Below are 20,344 nucleotides of genomic sequence, written 5' to 3'. Positions count from 1 at the left end.
GTAACTTGGATTTAAATTAAAAGATAAAAAATACAGTGGGAAATTGGGCACAGCACTTGGCAGCTTTAGCAGCATTTGACTTGGTACGTACCTTCTACCTCCTGCAAATCATCTATCCCTTGACCTCCATGACTGAATCATAGTGGTTGCCCCAAATTTCTTGAACCTCTCCATATTCAGCTTTTGGTTATTTTATTTTATTTTTTTTTCCATTTCATTTCATGTCATTACTTCTTTAAAATGCTTATTTATTTTGAGAGAGACTGCATTCATGAGTGGGTAAGGGGCAGAGTGAGAGGGAAAGAGATGATATTGAGCAGGCTCCTGACACGGGGCTGGATCCCACGAACCATGAGATCACGACTTGATCTGAAATCGAGACTTGGACTGTTCACTGACTAAGACACTCAGGTGCCCCTTTGTTTTATTTATTTATTTTTATTGTTTAATTTTGAGAGGGTTCAGGCAGGGGAGGGGCAGAGAGAGAGGGACACGGGGGCAGAGAGCTTGATGTGGGGCTTGAACTCATAAACCCCAAGATTGTGACCTGACCCGAAGTCAGACACTCAACCAGTTGAGCCACCCGGGTGTCCCTCAGCTATTACTTTTTAAATGTTATTTCCTGTGGTTGTCTTTTCTTTTTCTGTCCATTCACATGGTTTCATCCTCAAGGTGTATCACTCTATAGACTGTATCTTTCTTTTTTTCTGTGGTGTGAACTGGTTTTAGAATCTCCATCTCCTTACACGGTATATTTCCAATTCTACTCCTTTCATAATTTTTGGTGATTTCGGTATTGCTTGAGATGATCCTTTTAGTGCTTTGCTTCTTGACTCCTTGAACTCCTCTCCTTCAGTCATCTTCTCCTTTACCCTACCTCAGCCATTCACTGTCACAGTCATTGCTTAGATCTTACAAGAACTGGCAACTTCTTTTGGATCTCAACTGCAAGCCTTTCTCTTTCTGACACTACTTTCTAGTGTTTTTTTTTTCTGGTAAGTTATCCTTAGATTCTCTCTAATCAGTTGAGCCTGTTGTTTGTCAGTTTCCATACACCCTCACTTCCTTCTTCACCTAGTTTAATTTCACAATCATCATAGTTATCTTTTAAATAAACTCTGTTACTCCTATCTTTGTTAGACTTGCTGGTACAACCCCAACTTTGAAGATTCACCTCTGCCTTCTCTCTTCCTAGAGAGACATATTTAACCATGTTCACTGGGATCACTTCAAATTCATGATCACTAGCCCCACATGGGCTGTTAATTCTAACCACTAATTGTGTGAACGTTTTCTTAGTTCCTTCATTCTCTTGGTTGATGAATATTTCATATTTTCCTCTCTCTAAGCCTCCAACACTGTCTCTTTCCTGATAGTTTTGTGTCTTATTTAGTTGTGAAAGTAGAAGCAATTAGAAGAGATCACCCACTGCCTTTACACTCCTCCATCACCTTGCCCTTCTTCGTCACTGTGTGACCTGTGTTCCTGAGGCCAGTCTCTCTGTTCAGTTGTTTCTCATCCTGTCTCTCTCTCATCCTGTCTCTGCTATTCCGATACCACTCAAGCAGTCTTCTTTCTTGTTAACATGAAGGTTGCCCTTTCTACTGGATTATTCTCATCAGCAAGCAAAATATTCTTTTTTCAGCCATCTTGAAAAAATGCTCCTGCCATCACCAATGAAAAACCCTTGTTTTGACCAGTCTTCCCTTTACTCTGCTGCTCCTTTCTGTCCTGTCATAAGCAACAAAACTTCTTCAAAAGCTGTTATTTTAAGGTCTCAAATTTCCTTCTTTCTGTTCTCTTTTGAGCCTGCTCCAGTCTGGCCTCTGCCTCTCTTCTCCACTGCACTTGTGTTTGTCAAGTCATCATCATCTCCATGTTCTACATCCAATAGTCAGCTTTCCTGTCCTCCCTGTTCTTTGCTGGCAGCAGCCTCTGACATGGCCAGACTCTCCTCCATGACGTACTTGCTTTACTTGCTCCAAAATATCATGCCTGCCTGTTTGTTTTCTATCCCCTCATTGACTTTTCATTTTTTAGACTCCTTTGCCAGTTCTCATTTCCCAGACCTCTTGATATTCAGGTTCTCTCATGTTCATCCTGGAGCTCTTCTCATTTTAACCCTTACGATTTTGTCTGGCTTCATGGTTTTAAATGCCATCCTTATGTTAGTAACTCCTGAATTTATTATCTCTACCAGGATCTTTTCCCTGAACTCGAGGTTCTTATCTAGCTGAAAACTCAGTATTGTTTTTGGGATGTCTAATAAGCATTTTTAACAGTGCAGAGGTGGGAGATATTATTTTTTTTTAATCTTTCAAGAATTCTTGGGACAAAAAAGATCTCTTTGTCGGATCCAACATTTTATATAGGTGTATTCAATCTTATGTAAATACCAGTAGCATAGAAATATATTTTTTAAAGTAATACACACTTATTGTAAGTCTTTTTTTTAAAGCTTTTTGGTTAACTTGGAAAATAACTTTGTCTTTGTGTCTCCTTGAGTCTTCAGGATTATGTTTCTTTTGAGTTAAATTATAGACTCCCGTTGTCTTTGCTTAGTTCCTCATTTCTAAACAGGGAAACATTTATTCAGGTTTGATGTTACCAATGGATAGTATTTGTGGGGCCCGCGCCCTTAGGTTCCTGCCAACCCCTGTGTCAATGTGTGAGTATTAGTCTCCCACTTCTGGAGCAAAATCTGGAGGGTGAGGTAGTGTACTTTGAGGCCTCTACCCTAATTCTGGGGTTTTGAAAAGCTTATTTAGTGAAGAGTTTGCATGAGGTAGGCTCTTCTCTTGTCTATTTCTCCGATTCCTGGCCAAGTAGACTCCTGGGAATTATAAGTAATTTGTTCCTTGTCTGTTAGATTATGAATTCCATGAGGGTAGAAACCCTGTTTTAGGATCACTTGGTATTGCAATACCAAATGCAGTGCTTTATGTGTGGTGGGCATTCACCAAATTTGTGTTGAATTAAATGAAATTGAATTGTTGCTTAGAAGTGGCAGAACTGGGATTAGATTCAATCAAGCAGTTGTCAGTTAGCCATCCTTTTCTTCTGTACCACACTGCAGTGCTGTGAGCTCTGACCCATTTTGGAGCAGGTGGGTGTCATAGATGGGTTTCTGATGGAAACCCATTTGTAGGCAATTCCTGTTGGGTACCTACATATAAAATTTCATAGTTTATTGCATATGCCTGATATAAACATATTTTGTGTCCTTTCCTGGTATTGGTTTTTGCTTTTTTTTTTATTTCTTGGATCAGAATAGCAGTCAGGTAACATTGTGACAACAGGTAATACTTCATAAACTGCAGAATGGAGCCTGGGCTTGCATTTGATTTATGTAGATACAAATCAAGAGCTTTCATGTAATTGTTGTGTGAGTCTGAATCAGGTTTGATTGCACTGAACAGAAAAAACTCAAGATGGCTTAAATAATGCAGTAGTATTTTTTTCTCTCGTTTGGGAAAACAGAGGAGTTTAGATCAGGGTGGGCATCATGTCTCCTGATGTCAGATCTTGTTCCTTCGTGTGCATGACTTTTTTTCCCAGTCACCTGAGGTCCAGGATGCCTGATCTCACTTATATAGCACTGTCTTTTATCGTAGGAACATTTTCCAGAGGTTGAACGTAGCTCTTTTGATCACGTAATACTAACCTGAATGGAGTTGTATGGTTATACCTTGTTGCAAGGGAGGCTGGGAAATGCTGAAGCAGGGAAATTGTGTCTTTTGTTACCAACATCCATGTGCTATTGTAATACTTGGGGAATCTATCACTGACAATGAAGGAGAGAATGGTTGAGGATGGGGGTCCAGGTAGCCATTGCCACTTTGATTATCAGTGTAAAATGGATATGTGCTTCATTCTCCTCCTTTCATTTCACCAGTTTACTTTGACTGTTTCAGCTAAGAATATTTAGGAACACATGTGCTGAGAATACCATCCAAAAAGTGAAAAGACAACCCACAGAATGGGAGAAAATACTTCAAATGGTAAATCTGATAAAGGACTTGTATCCAGAAAATATAAATAGCCCTTACCACTCAATAATAAAAGGACAAGTAGCCCAGTTAAAAAATGGGTAAAAGATTTAAATTTGACCTTTTTTTCAAAGAAAATATACAAATGGCTGATAAGCACATGAAAAGATGCTTAATGGCATTAGCCATTAAGGCATAAGCCGCAGTGAGATACTTCGCACTCACTAGGATGGCTGTAATTAAGACATGAGATAATAACTAGTGTTGGTGAGGATGCAGAGACATTGGGGCTGTCATACACTGGTAGCAGAAATCTAACAGGGTGTAGCCGCTTTGGGAAACATTTTGGCAGCTTTTCAAAAAGTTAAGCATTAAGTTATCATGTGACTCAGAAATTCTGCTTCTAGTTATATATGCAAGAGAAATGGAAACGTATTGTCTGCATAAAAATCTTGCATGTGAATGCCCATAGCAGCATTATTCATAATAGCTGAAATGTAGAAACAACTCAGATGTCTATCAACTAATGAATGGGTAGATAAAATGTGCTCTATTCATACAACAAAATATGATTTGGTAATAAAAAGGAAGGAAGAACTACCATGTGCTGTAATGTGGAATAGCCTTGCAAACAGCATGCTTAGTGAAATAAGTGAGTCACAAGAGACTATATATCATAGGATTATATTTATATAAAACATCCAGGACAGGCAAATCTTTACTGGAGTAAAGTAGATTAGAGGCTGCCTAGGGCAGTGGTTTTCAAGGGAAATGGACACTAACTGTTAATGGGTTTGGAATATTTGGGGGGAGGTGATGAAAAAGTTCTGAAATTGATTTTGGTGAGGGTCATACAACTCTTTGAATATATTAAAAGCTGTTGAATTATATACTCTAGGTGAATTTTACAGTGTGAATTATATTTCAGTACAGCTTATTAAAAGGAACACAGCTGCAAATAAAGACCATAAAGAAAGAAAGCCTTCAAAAATGATATAAACATTCCCTACTTCATGGCAGCCACATGTCAAATACCACGGGCTGTGAAGTGATCACGTCACTCATTTTAGGTGGGAGAAGAGGATTTTGTGCAGTTATTTTCTCTATGGCAAGCTGTAGTCTGTCAGAAGAGGCAGCTTTCTTTAAAGGATGAAACACAGTCCCCTTCCTCCTGCCCCAACAGTTTTGTTATATAACATGCTTTGAGCTTCCTTCGCAAGCTCACAACATGCCACACTGTACTGTGACCCCCACACATTTGCTTGATAAATAATTACCATTGTGTGAGGTTCTCCCACACATCACATTCAGGCACTGCTTCAAGAAAAGGCTTCCCATTTTGCTCTCAACCTGACATTTCGGATATTCTGTTTGGTTTGATTTTGCCTGGTTCCCAGTGTATCACTCTTGCAGGATGGCAAGATAACTTCTTACTTTTTATTTTATTTTTTAAATTCATTTTTAATGTTTATTTATTTTTGAGAGAGAGAGAGAAAGAGACACAGCGCGCGAGTAGGGGAGGAGCAGAGAGAGAGGGAGACACAAAATCCGAAGCAGACTCCAGGCTCCAAGCTGTCAGCACAGAGCCTGATGCAGGACTCAAACTCACGGACTGCGAGATCATGACCTGAGCTGAAGTCTGATGCTCAACCGACTGAGCTACCCAGGCGCCCCTGTACTTTTTACTTTTATAATTCACTCATTTATGTTTTCACGATGGCAGGGGGTGGAGGCAGTGACCTAAGTATCTGGAGCAGTATGTGTTTTATAATGCTGCTACACCAAAGAGTTTATTTAGCAGCTATGTGCGTGGCACTTTATTGTTTGTCACTTTAAAAGAGTGAGTTAAGAACATGTTGCTCCAGAAGCCCATGCAGTTGAGCTGAATAATAATGTTTCTGTAGTACATTAACTGTAGTAATATTTGTAAGTATCTCATAGAGCATGTCACTCAGGCAGCTAAGCAATCCTAGACTGTTTGGCACCAAGGATGCGAGAACAAGAAACTAAAAGGCCTGACCTGAAGGGAACTCACAGACCAAGAGTGTTTACAAACAAATAACAGTTCAGAGGTCTAAGGTACTTTGGGAGCTGTGAAGCAGTAAGAGTAGGGCTGGCTGCATAAGCTTACTAGAACAGTTTGGAAACTCAGAGGAAGGGTTGCCCAAGGCAGAAAGAATCCTAGGAGGTCTTAGAAAACATAATGAGAAAATCCTTTAAGTCCGGTTCTCAACTAAGAAATTGTGCCCAGAGACATTGTGATTGTCACAACTGTGATTGTCACTGCTGACACCTAGTGGATAGAGGCCAGCCCCTGTGCTAAATATGTAGCATGTTCTGTAACAAAGTATCATCTGGTTGAGTATGTTGGGAGTGTCGCTGTTGAGAAGCTCTGCTTTAAAGCCTTTGAAAAGACCACTCCAGCACATTTGTGCCATCGAATGCAATTTTTTTTACATGAATATATTTATGAGATGTATATTTTGTTAAATTTTTTAAATATTTATTTTGAGAGCAAGGGAGCAAGAGAGAGAGAGAGAGAGAGAGAGAGAGAGAGAGAAAGGCATAGAGAGAATCCCAAGCAGGCTCCACGCTGTCAGTGCAGAGCCTGAGGTGAGGCTTGATCTCACAAACCACGAGATCATGACCTGAGCCGAAATTAAGAGTCGGATGCTTAACTGGCTGAGCCAGCCAGGCTCTCCTATGAGATTTATATTTCAATGAAAAAAAGTATAACAGCTTAATTGGTTATAGAGCAGGGGATGAATAAAGCCAGAATGTGAAGGGGATCTGTGTGGCTTTATCCTGTCAGTGCTGGTGCATAGTTCAAGAATGCTTAGATTTCAGTGTAGAGAGAATAGAAATGGAATTCATTTTAAAAGAATTTAGGTGGAATTGTTAGAAAATGGATTGCATAGAATTAGAAACAAGTTTTGTATATAGGCCGTGTGTTTTTCACAGAGTATAAGACTTTGCTCTAGGATTGTAGTTGACAGTGGCATACTGAAAGGCATTTTGTTTTCTTTTTGAGAGAGATGGAGAGAGCGTCAGTGAGTACCCCAGCAGGGGAGAGGGGCAGAAGGAGAGGGAGGGAGGGAATCCCAAGCAGGCTCCACACTCAGTGTGGAGTTCGACGTGGGGCTTGAACTGGGAGATCATGACCAAAGCCGAGATTAAGAGTCTGATGCTTAACCTGCTGAGCCACCCAAGGCACCCCTGAAAGACATTTTATACGGGTTCTAATATTTAAATGTTTTAAAGTTTATTTATTTATTTTAAGACAAAGAGAGGGAGGGAGGGGGCAGAGAGAGAGAGAGAACATGAGTGAGGTAGGGGCAGAGAGAGAGGGAGAGAGAATTCCAAGCTGTGTTAGTGAGAGCCTGATGTGGGGCTCAAACTCACGAACCAATCTTTAAATGGACATTAATATGAATTTATTCTTAAAATGCTTGCTGAAGGACATTGGAATGTGAATCATAGAAGAGTTCTTAGCTTTTATGAATAAAGTTATAATGAACAGTTGTATACAAGGGTTTTTGTGGACACATATTTTCATTTCTCTTGGTTAAATACCTTAGAGTGGGATTGCTGGGGTGTCTGTACATATATATTTACCTATATTTGGCTTTTTAGGAAATCGATAGTTTTTCAGAGTAGTTTAATCCTCCTGCCAGCAATATATGAGAGTTCAAGTTGTTCTACCCTCTTAGCAACCTTTGATTATCTTATCTTTTTCATTTTAGCTAATTATGGCTAGTGATGTTTAATACTTTTTCATGTGCATTTTGCCCATTTATATTTCTTCTGTTGCCAACTGTTCAAATCTTTTGCACATTTAAAAACTTATATTGTTTGTCTTTTTGTTATTAGATTGTAGGAATTATTTTAAGCAGTCTGGATACAAATCCTTCATCAGTTATATCAGTTTTGAATATTTTCTCTAACCTGTGGTTTGTGTATTTGTTTTCTTAACAGTGCTTTTTGATTAGAAGAACATCTACTTTTGATCAAGTTGAATTACTATTTATGTTCATGAGAGAGAGTGTGTGTTATGTTTTTTTTTTTGTTTGTTTGTTTGTTGTTTTCCCTGCAATATCTTTGTCTTATTTTGATGTCAGGGTTATGGTGGCTTCAAAAAGTGTTAGAAGGTTTTCCATGCTCCTGATATTTGAACATGTCTCTATAATACTCGTATTATTTCTCCCTTAAGTGTTTGAGAGAATTCACCTGTGAAGCCCTCTTGGTCTGGCATTTTCTTTGTGTGAAATTTGAAAATTTTGAATTCAATTTAGTGAGTAAAGAGATACTTAGATTTTCTGTTTTTCCTGTTTTGCTAAATTGTGGTTTTCAAAGATTTATTTCTTCTAAGCTGTTGACTTTATTAGTATGTATATCTTCATAATATCCTTTTCTTATTACTTCATATTTGTAGGATCTGTACTGATACTTCATTTCTAATTCCTCATATGGGGATTTTTTTTTTTTTTTGAGAGAGTTGGGGTGGAGGGGCAGAGGGAAAGACAGGGAGTTCTAAGCAGATTTCGTGCTCAGCTGGAGCCTGATGCGGGGCTTGATCCCAGGACCCTGGAATCATGACCCAGGCCAAAATCAAGAGTTGGATATCCAACCGACTGAGCCACCCAGGTACCCCTGGGAATTTTTGTTTCATTGTTTTGTGATATCTTGCCTAGCTCTTTACCAATTTTGTTAATTTTTTTTTTCAGATAACCCATGTTGTCTGTTTTATATTTTATTGGTTTCTGCTTTTATTTTTATACATTTCATTTACTTTGGATTTAATTTGTTTTTCTTTTAATTGCTTCTTAAGATGGAAGTGTTGATTTTTCCATTTTATTTTTGAATGTAGACATTTAATCTATACTTTTCCTTATAAGGACTGCTTTAGTTTGCATCCTACAATTTGTTTTGTATTCTAAAAATTAAAAAAAAATGTTTATGTATTTTTGAGAGAGAGAGAGCACAAGCAGGGGAGGGGCAGAGAGAGAGGGTGATAGAGGATCTGAAGCAGAGAGCCTGACAGTGGAAAGCTTGGTGCCAGGCTTGAACTTAGGAACCATGAGATCATGACCTGAGCTGCAATCTGATGCTTAACTGACTGAGCCACCCAGGTGCCCCTGCATTCTACAGATTTTTATGTGCAGTGTTTTCATTGTAATTCCATTCCAAATATTTAAAATTGTGTGTGTGTGTGTGTGTGTGTGTGTGTGAGTGATTTGGACAAATTTTAACCTAAGTATTATTTAGAAATATGTTTTAAAAGTTCCAAATGGTTGGGGTTTTTTTCTGTGTGTATTATTATTGTTTTTCTATTACTTTGTTATTTTCTGTTTTTCTTTAATACTCTTTTGGTCAGAGAACATACTTTATTTTACTAGGAAGTTTACTAAACTTGCTTCACTGTCCTAAATGTGGTCTTATTGAGTAAATGTCCCATGTGCACTTGAGACCAGTGAGTTTTCTGCTGTTGTTGGATGTAGTTTTCTCTAAATGTCAATTAGAGCAAGTTAGTAATAGTGTTGCTCAAATCATCTAAATTGTTTTGATTTTTTACTATTGTTCTGGCAGTTACTAAACTAAGGATGTTAAAATCTCCATGGTTAGAACTTGCCTGTTTCCCTTTAATTTTGCCAATTTTTATTCCATGTATTACATATTTGGGAATTGTGTGTGTGTGCAGATTTATGATTGCTATGTCTTTCTGATGAAATGTCCCTTTTGTCATTATGAAATCTCTGTTTCTAATAATCTTTGTTTTGAAACTTAGCTTGTTTGATATTAATGTAGGCACCCTGGCTTTCTTATGCTCAGTGTTTACTTGACATATGTTTTTTAATCTTTTTCCTTTTACCTGTGCTAAACTTTCTTTATAACAAATAGCATATTACTGAGTCCTGAATTAAATCCAGTCTCTTTGCCTTTGCCTTTTAATCAGGGTTTTAATTAATGTATAATGTAATTATTGATTTGTATGGGTTTATGTTTACCATCTAAGTTTTTGTTTTCTATTTGTCTAATTTGTTCTTTGTTTTTCTGTTCCTATTTTGCTTTCTTTTTAATGAATTGAGTTTTTTTTAGTATTCTATTTTCTGTTTTTAGTTATGCCTCGTTGTATGTGCCTTTTTAAGTAGTTGTCTTAGGGAGTTTAACATGCATTTTTAAATTCTTAAAGTATCTACCTTTCCTAAACAATATAAAACCCTTACAACAGTAGACTTCTAATTACCATCCTTTTGTCTTCTGTGCCCTTATTATTATATATATTTAATTCTATGTATGCAATGAATCCAAATTATACAACTACTTTCACTTTATGAAATCAGTAACTAGTAATTTTAAAGATATTAGGTATCTTATTTACATATATATATATGTGGTTTTCTTGTCCTTTTTAATACCAATATATTTGTCCATTTTTTTATTTTCTTCATTTTTTTTTTTTCCTACAGAACTGAGTATCTATCTTGTGCCATTTGCCTTAAGTCCCTTAGGCTCATTAATCTGAGCATTTCTTGTAATACAAGTCTGCTGGAAAAGAATTCTTTCATGTTTCCTTTGTCTGAAATGTCTTTATTTTGCCTCCATTTTGATGGATACAGATTTCTAGATTGATAGGTTTTATTTTCCCTAGCACTTCAAAGAAGTCATTTCATTTTCTTCAGTCCTCCTATTTTTAAAATCATGATTAATGGTCCATCTTTCTTACTATCCCCCTATATGTTGTCTTTGTCCTGTGCTGCTGCTAAATTTTTTTTTTTTTTTTTTTTTTTTTTTGGTTGTGTGCATAGGTGTGACTTTCTTTGTTTCATCTTGCTTTGGGTTCTTTGAAGTTCTTGGATATGTGGGATGTTTCATAGCAGGTTTAGAAAATCGAAGTCCTTATTTCTTCAAATATTTATTCTGCCCCATTTTCTCTTTCTTCACTTTCTGGAGTTACAGTTACATTGTCTCTGACCATTTGGAATTTGTTTTGGTTGTACTGGCAGGATTTTGATTTATGGAAGTGATTGAGAGATGACAAGGAGAGACTAATGGCAGTCGAAGACTAATTTTATTAATTATAGTTTCCAAGAGAAGAGGACTTGCCATGCCATATGGGGCCACGTGGGGAATGCCAGGTTTTGGTTAGAAGTCAGGAAGAAGTGAGGGAAAATCCTAGACCAATCTTTACTGGAGTTTCTGCAAAAGAGGCCAGGCAGAGAAGGGGAAGCAATTTAGGATTGGCTGCTTTGAATAGTAGTGGTGGGCTCTTTCCTATGGAGATGGTTGTCCTGGGGTGATATAGGGCAGAGGAAACACTGCCTTTGTGAGTGAAAGTCAGATAAAAGAGTTGGTTGCAGACATAGACTCAGGATTGGTTGGTTTGTATCTGAAATGTGTCCTCCTCCTCCTGAATTTTTTATCACTGTTCCTTTATTTTCCATTTCACGCATATCCATTTGTCTCTTTTAAATGGTTTTCATTTCTTTTCTGAAATTTCCATCAGTTTATGCATGTTGGCCATCTTTTGTCCTGAATCCTTTAACATGCGTATAGTTCATTAGGGTGTTTTTGTTGTTGTTTTTTTTGTTTGGTTGTTTGTTTTTCAGTCATTTTAGTTCTCTGATCTGTATTTCAGCACTATGATTTTGTAGGGTTTCTATCCTGTTGTTGGGGTAGAACTATGTTCTCTTACAACTTTCTTAGTTCTAAAGTAGTAGTTCTCTAATGATTAATGGCTTGAATTAGCTTTTATTAGAGGAAATAATCCTACTTCTGACTGTATCATTGCTTAACTGCTCTATTTGAAACCTTTTTATTATTATTATTTTTGGTGGGTAGAAGAAAGAAGTTATTATAGTCTTTACCCTCAGTAAAATCAGGCAACTTGCTTTGGTCATTTCTGGAAACATGTAAGATTCATAGACTTGTACTTAAAAAACTTTTTTCCTCAGCAATCATTCTGTGAAACTGATTATCACAGCTACCTTTCTATAACTTTAGAGTGTTTTGTTTGGCTTTGCCAGTTTCCCCTTCACATAGTAAAATTTAGTGCATGATTTACAACATGCTGGTCTAGTTTTTTTCCTTTTCCTTTTCAATATTCCTTTTAGTAAAACATTAGAATATTCCTGATTGTTGCCATAGTAAGTTTTGATAGCTGCTGCTTATTTTTTTCCTTAATTTCCCTATTTATGATATCACATTAATTGATATCTCATAAATGCCTTGTGAACATTTCTTTCTATTTTTATAGTTTCTTAATTTACGGACTCATTGATCTATCATGTAGAATATAAGGAAAACACATGTCTTCCACCGCTTTGATAGAACTATAAAAAATGGAGTTGAAAGAGAATACAGGGTCACACATAGAATACAGATAATAGCTCTCTAGATTGCTTCTCATGTATGGACCTTGGTAGTGCTTAATAGTGCATAATAGTGCCTATTTTTTTTAATGAGTGAATGAAGAAAAGATGAATTGCTTTAACAAGAACTTTTTTAACTTAAGTGAGTGTTTATTTTTTATTATTTTTTTAAGTTTATTTTTTTTGAAAGAGAAAGCACAAGTAGGGGTGGGGCAGAGAAAGAGGGAGACACAGAATCTGAGGCTCCAGGTTCTGAGCTGTCAGCACTGAGTCTGATGCGGGGCTCGAACCCACAAACCATGAGATCATAACCTGAGCTGAAGTTGGACACTTGACTGACTGAGCCACCCAGGTGCCACTTAAGTGTTTCTTTAGAGTTCAGTTTTGTACCTTGTGCTCTACAGACAGCAGTTATGGTTTTAAGAAAAGAAAGATAGACTATCGTGGCAAGTTGCTCTCTTTTCCTTTGTCTGTTTTTTCTTCATGGAGCTCCTGCTGTTGACTTTGTATTTGCTAAGAATTAGTTTTGCTTACTGTGCATGATGATAAATTACTCAGAGTTTAGCACAATGTCTAGCACACAGTATGTACTCAGATGTTACTTTGGTTGAAATGAATTATCAGATGAGGAAGAGAATGTTGTGTCCTCTGTGAACCAGTGTAATGCATTGCAGCAATATTGGCTCCAACTACCAAAAATTAGAACTTTGTCCATTCTAGTTCCAGCTCCAACGCAGTCACTGATGTTGTTACCTAATGTTGTCACCTAATGGAGTCACTAATGTTATTGAAGATATAATTGCTCTTTTTATATAATTGTGAATAATCTATCTCACACACTAAAATTTTCTATTCTTGGCTATCCATATATTCACCATGTCGTTCTATGTATCCATTAAATTTCATGAGTAAGCCATGTCTTTGTCTCAAAAACTAAAGAGTTTTTATGGTTTAACAAGGAGATGCTGTTAATACTGGAGTTTAAAATGTGTCCAATGCTTCCTAAAGTCTCATATTTGCCAAATGATTTCCTAGCAATTGATTATTAAAAAAAGAAACTTAAGAAATTAAGAATGTTGAAAACTGTTTTAAAAAATGTATTTATTTATTTTGAGAGAGAGTGCATGCGTGCACTGGGGAGGGCAGAGAGAGAGAATCCCAAGCAAGCTCTGTGCCGTCAGTGCAGAGCCCGACTTGAGGCTCGATCTCACAAACTATGAGATCGTGACCTGAGTCTAGATCAAGAGCCAGCTGCTTAACTGAGCCACCGAGTTACCCCTAAAACACGTTGTAGTGCATTGTTTTTTTCCTACACTAATGTTTTAGAAGTGGGGGTGAAGCAAATGGGGGATGAGTGTGAGTCAAGTCTGTGATGGGATGGGAACTCGGCTTTATATAATATTAGTGACTGATCCCTGTATATTGTACATATGAAGTCTTATGAAAGTGTGTCCTGTGATGAATTAATTCTCAAAAGGGAAATTGTTTTGAGTTACCATGTTATCATTTGGCAAATGTAAACAGAAATAGAATTCTTTCTTTATAGCTGATACATTTCTGTGTAATCTCTCATCTTTCAATAAGTTTGCTTTTTCTCTGCTGTATTCCATAAAGGGCTAGGTGGCTCAAGTCTGAGTCATTGTTCTTGGAGACAAGGCATATACTTTAGTTTTTATGCCACATTGGATTTTTATCCAGATGTACTGTGGCTGTTTCATCTGAAGCCTGACAATTTTTTTTTTCTACTGTGCTATCTATAATTCTAGTTCATAACTCTTTAGACTCTTCATCATTCAACACTTTTTTCTTGTGTTTCAAGTTACCACCAGAACCAGTCATTCTTTCTCTTATCTGTGTCTCTGTTTGCCACTGTATGTGAATATCCAACCATGTCTATGTGGTAAATATTCTTTCTCCTCACATATTAATGGAGAACCTTAGGGGAAAATAAAAAGGAACTAGAAAGTGCAGGAATTTCATATGGTTCAGTGTCTAATTTTGTGGGTGTAAGTATATTAAGTCCTGATTTGCTTCAATTGTTTTTGGCTTTCATGGATTCCCTTTACTAGTTATTGATGAAACATTGTAATTGACTTGTTCTTTACTCTTGATTCTTGGAGTGGCAGCTTTCTTACTCGGTATTTGTCGCCCATAGCGCGTAGAAGCAACCTCCTGCCTGTTTCCGAGTTCATGCATTTTTTTCAATTCATTTGTGTCCTTCGATCTCATCCTCTTAGTTTGTTAACAAGTCTCTGCAGCCAACTCTTGCCTGTCTTCAGTCCATTTCCATCCAGCATCCACTGTTCACCTGCACCTTTGATCATGTTATTTCCCTACTAAAAACCTGTGACATGTAGGATAAATCAGATCTTTCACACAGCCAAGGAGCCCTTTGTGGCTGGATCCCTTGGCTGCCTCTGCAGGGAAGATGGCTGATGAGGCTGTGTTCTTTCCTTCCTCTGTGCCTTTTCGGCTTAGGGAATACCTCTAGCCCTGGTGCTCTGACAAGGCTCATGTATCCTTAAGGCCTTAGGTTAAATGTTCCTTTCCTAGGGAAGCCTGACTTCCAGGGCTAGGTCAGACCTTTCTCTTTCTTAGTCCCCATAGTAAGAATGTGACATTTCCTCCTGAGACTGGCAGCCGAATTAGCCCAGAGACAAGTCTTGACAACAGTTTAACATATTTGAGGTTGAATGCCTTTGTATTTGGGCATGCACCTTCTGATGTCTTTATTGTCACCTCTCTTTCTCCAAGGTAGCTGGCTTTTTGGAGGGCTCTGTACAATTCTATTTTTTGCAGGGCTCTGTACAATTCTAATTAATAGATTATTTGTAATTTTTTTTTTTTTTTTAACCTTCTGCTTTCTCTGATAGACAGTAAGCCCTTTGTGTGTGGTATGCCCAGCCCGGTGCCTTGCATATGGTAGGGTATTCAATAAATGTTTGTAAACTCCATGTTTGTCTTCCTGTGATAGAAGTTACCATGTTTTGCCTTGGGTCCCATTTTCTCTGCTAATTTTGCCATTCCAGGACTAGAAAAGCTGTCAGTTTTGTATTATGTATTCGCTACCACATCTTATTTTATGTTTTATACTTTTGTTCATTTAAGTACATAACTAAATGTTTGAATAAATATAATTTTTAGAGAGGTAACTAGATATTTTTTCTTCTTGACAAGAATGGAGCATTCTTGCAGACGTGAGACCCCCATATGTAAATATTGTTTTATCACTTAAAGAATGTAAAGAAAAACATTTGTGCCATCTGAAGTTTTCCCTCACAATTTTAATTAACTCCCTTGAGCCCAGTGTGGGTTACTAAGAATAAGGGCCAAAATCTTCACGTCCCAGTCAAGGAACTTCTTAAAACAGACTGGCTGTCTGGGCATCTTGCCTTGATGCTTGATCCAAAAAGATGCTGTGTGTAGCAGAACGGGAGGAGGTGGGACCTTGGGTCTGTACTGTGCAGTGCCGAGGTGATAGAAAAGTGAGGCCAGTATAAGAAAGTGTGGGGTTGGGGTGCCTGGGTGGCTCAGTCAGTTGAGCATCCGACTTCGGCTCAGGTCATGATCTCATAGTTCGTGAGTTTGAGCCCCATGTTGGGCTCTGTGCTGACCGCTCAGAGCCTGGAGCCTGCTTCAGATTGTGTGTTTCCCTCTCTCTCTGCCCCTAACCCACTTGCATTCTGTCTCTGTCTCTCTCAAAAATAAATAAACATTAAAAAATAATAATAAAAAAGTGTGGGGTAGACAATAAAGAGCCATTTTGCTATTTAGGGGTGGGAGTGGGGGATTATTGGTGATTTTTTTTTTTCCTTTAAATTTCAGTCTGGAGAACATGGTTGTCATCAAGAGCCTATCAATTGTAGCTATAATTACTTTGTAGTGAACCTTAAGCAAACAATCATGTGGGGAGAAAGCGTAATACCTTTGGGAGTGAGTGTTGGGAGCCCCGCTTGTTCACATTTGTCTCTGTGCTTTTGGAAGACTTTTGACTTTACAGTAATTTATAAAAATTGTAATGATTATTGAATTATAGTTGATTATTACTGCTTGCTTTATTTGAAAAAGATAATCCATTAGTTAAAAATGAGGGGAGATACTGCCACGGGAGTGATAACTTTAAAAAGTGTATTCAGGGGGCACCTGGGTGGCTCAGACAGGTAAATATCTGGCTCTTAATTCCAGCTAAGATCATGATCTCACGATTCGTGAGTTTGAGCCCTCTGTCGGTCCCAGTGCTGACAGTGCTGAGCCAGCTTGGGATTCTCTCTCCCTCTCTCTCTGCCCCTCCCCTGCTCACTCTCTCTCTCCAAAATAGACTTAAAAAAAGTATATTCAGTATCAAAGGGGAATTAAATATTGCAAGTATTAATTATTATACTTTTCATTTCAACCATCTACTTTCATTTCCAATTTTCTGTGTTTTGCCTTTAAATTCTTTGTCAGAAAAGTTCATTTCTAATACTAATTTCTAATATTTGAACCAAATATTCAACATTTGTTTCATGTGAGAAACCACTCACAGGTTAAGAGGTATTATTAATGACTTTTTTACCTAGTATTCCTTCCCAGTATAAAGAGTTTTCTGGCTCAATCCCTGAGTGTCTGAATTAACTGAACTGAGAAAGATTATGTGGCCCAGAGGACCAACACAGGGCTCAAGAAAATAAGAAGGAAACACAAAACCGTTAGTAGTCTGCCGTCTTGGAAGTAGAATTGGGATGGGGTGAAAAATGATTTTCTGGTTTTACTCTGTCCATGCTTGGGTAACAATAAGCATGTATCTATTTTATTAAATTGTCATCGCTAGCACCACACACCCATTAGGATGGCTACTTTTGAAAAAAAGAGATAACAGGTGTTGGTGAGGATGGAGACATTGGAAGCCTTGTGCACTCTTGGTGGGAATGCACAACAGTGCAGCCACTGTGGAAAAGATGTGGCAATTCCTCCAAAAATTAAAAATAGAATTACCATTGGCCCCTTGGGAGGCAGAACTGTTTCTCCGTTCTGTGCTACAGCTGTGTGGGGTTTTCCACACCCAGCAGCTCTCCAGTTCTCTGCAGACCCTGATTGAACTGAATTTTGACACTAACTAAAGTTAGTGAAGACCCTTCAGGTTCAGGATTTACTCCCATAAGACTGTCCCCCACCCCTTCAGATGCCAGCCACAAGTCCAGATTGTCACTTTTGCTTTGGGCTGTAAATTGGGGGTTCCCCTGGTTCTCTCCTTGGGTTTGATAATTTGCCAGAACAGCTCATAGAACTCAGGAAGACAGTTTACTTTTGCCAATTTATTACAAAGGATATTTTAATGGAAATAAATGAACAGCCATATGAAGAGAGAGATAGGGGAAGAGGCTTGAAGTGTCCGTGTCCTCTCTGGACATGCTACCCTTCTAGCACCTTCATGTTTATACCAACCTGGAAGTTCTCTCATACCCAGGGTATTTTATGAAGATTTTATTGCATAGGAAATAATTGACTGAATAATTGGCCATTGCTGATTGAACGCAATCTCCAGCCCCTTCCCCCTCCTGGAACGGGTGGGGGTGGGGCTGGAAGTTCCAGTCCCCTAGTCACATGGTTCTCTTGGTAACCAGCTCCATCCCAAGACTGTCCTAGAGCTTGCAGCCCTGTTATCGCATTAGAATATAAACTGACATTTATTTTGGAGATAGCAAGGGTATTAGGAGCTTTGTGCCAGGAAGCAGGGTCAGAGACCAAATACATTATTTCTTACTATGTCATATCCAGTAATTCCACTTCTGGGTATATACCTAAAAGAACTGAAAGCCAGCTCTTGAGATATTTGTACACCTATGTTAATAACGGCATTGTTTAGAATAGAAAAAAGTAGAAGCAACCCAGGTGTCCATTGACAAATGAATGGATAAGCAACATGTATTGCATACACAGTTGAATATTATTCACCCTTAGGAAGGAAATTCTCATACATGCTACAACATGGATGAAAATGGAGGATACCATGGTAAGTGAAATAAGCAAGTTACAAAAAGAACAATACTATATGATTCCACTTATAAGAGTTACGTAGGAGTAATCAAATTCATCAAGACAGGAAGTAGAGGGAGGTTGTCAGGGGCTGAGCAAAAAGGGAACAGGGAGTTGTTTAATGGGTACAGAATTTTAGTTTTACAAGGTGAAGAGTTCTGGAGAGGGGATGCCCAATAATGTGAATGTACTTAACATGGCGAACTGTGCAGTTTAAGTTAAGATGATAAATCTTATGTTACGTGTCTTTTATCACAATTAAAAAAAACCCAACTTAATCACCAGAACAAAACATTAGAAAGAGGTAAAGCAGGCTTTGTTGTTGTTGTTTGTTTGTGTTTGTTTGTTTTACCAGCCCGAGGGATAACCTGATCCATTACTGGTGTCTTTCAGGCCTGGCGTTTCCTTGACTATGCAGGCATTTTCGGAAGAGGAAAGGAAGCAGTGGTTGGAAGCTCTGGGTGGAAAAGAAGCTGTAAGAATAATCAATGGTTGTTTTATGTCAAATCCTTTAGAGTTGACTTGTATTCATTTTTATGTTGTTTTTGTTTCATAGTATTTGAAAAAAGTTTCCTGCTGAAACTGGTATTTGAATTCATCTTGGAAGCATTCAGTATTCTAGTAATTTGGCTTGAGGTAGCAGCAACACATATAAGACAGGTGTATCATTAGTTTTTATTTTTGATTTTTCTTGACTCTGCCTCTCAGATTTGCTTTGCTTGAGGAAGTCATCTAAATTCTCAATTTTTTCTTTCCTGCCTGACAGTTCTTTGGGTGATGAAACAATAAATGCTTGCAATTCATTTTGATCTCAGTGGAGATGGAACAGTAAATATGAGGCAGTGAGGGCAATATTATAAGTGACTGCTGTAGTTATTTTGCTTGATTTAACAATTTGTGGTTTAGACTAATGGTTTATGGTGTGCAATATCAGGTAGCCTTAGTGAATGGGCCTCTGTACGATTGGTTTGAGGATTAAATTAAAGGTAGTGGTATAGATCCAGAGGCACACACACTCAGCCTGTTTGCTGCTTTAAGTACTGCTTTCATTTCAGTGGACTGGTGGCCTTTGGGAATTGAGAATTTGGCAGATCATGTATTGAATTGGGGAGTTAGTAAGGATAATTATAGAAAACACCATAGAACCCATTAAAATAAACTCTCCTGCAAATATTATGACTCTAAGTAAACTGCCAGTGCAGGTACCAGGTGGGCTTAACTGGAAAGCATTTGTCATTTTAGCAGGGTTTAAAAGGAAGGAGAGTGGCTTGCAAAGGGAAGAAGGAGGGGTCATGTATAGTAAAAGGAGAGGTGTCAGAATTGAGTTGTGAAACTGGCAGAAGATAATGTTATCTTACGGTAGCAGAGAACACACTGGTGGAATATAGGGGCCAGGGAGCTGGGCCCTGGCGTGCGTGGCAGTCTTGATTCAGCGTTGGAAAAATGCACACCCAAAGTATACATGTTAAAAATAGATGCTATAGAAGAGAATGTATCACGCTTGGGGGGGAAAAGTGGTAATCAGATTTGTGTATTATTTTATTATATTTGACCTACATTTGGCCTCCCTCCTTTTATTTCTGTCTAGTCTTCATTTGTCCTTGAAAATTTTAGCTGGGAATCTAGAGTATTTACAGCATTAATGGTTACTGAGAATCCAAAATACATTATACTAATCCTCTCTAGTAAAGGCAATGCAGCAACTAGGACTTCTCTCCCCGGACATTCAAGTGCTTTGGAAAGTGAGTTTGCCCAGGGAAAAGATCACATGACTCAGTCTTTGAGAAATAAGTCTGTTGTCAAAGGCAGTGTAACCTTGAAGACCTAACCTCTCCTTTAGCACAAAGAGGCAAGTAATTAATTTGAGATGCACAGACGAAGGCAAGTCTGCAGAAAGAAAACATTTAGCTATGTATTTATGCGAGGACACCTAAAGTAGCATTTTTTTTTTTCCAGGTGCTATATATATGA

General features: G+C 38.0%; 1 protein-coding gene across 3 annotated transcripts in view; it reads left to right on the top strand.

Moving 5' to 3' along the window:
- ARHGAP10 (Rho GTPase activating protein 10) overlaps window positions 1–20,344 on the top strand; it is a 319,834-nt gene that overhangs the window by 145,758 nt on the left and 153,732 nt on the right. For all 3 annotated transcript variants that reach the window (XM_053216887.1, XM_053216886.1, XM_027066965.2), the window contains one exon: window positions 18,767–18,848. In XM_053216887.1, coding sequence (XP_053072862.1) covers window positions 18,767–18,848 — 82 coding nt within the window. The remainder of the gene's footprint in view (window positions 1–18,766; window positions 18,849–20,344) is intronic.

This window comes from Acinonyx jubatus, chromosome B1, assembly GCF_027475565.1.
Source record: "Acinonyx jubatus isolate Ajub_Pintada_27869175 chromosome B1, VMU_Ajub_asm_v1.0, whole genome shotgun sequence".
Lineage (NCBI taxonomy): Eukaryota > Metazoa > Chordata > Mammalia > Carnivora > Felidae > Acinonyx > Acinonyx jubatus.
The sequence above is the reverse complement of the archived record's forward strand: the minus strand, read 5'-3'. Positions and strand labels throughout refer to the sequence as shown.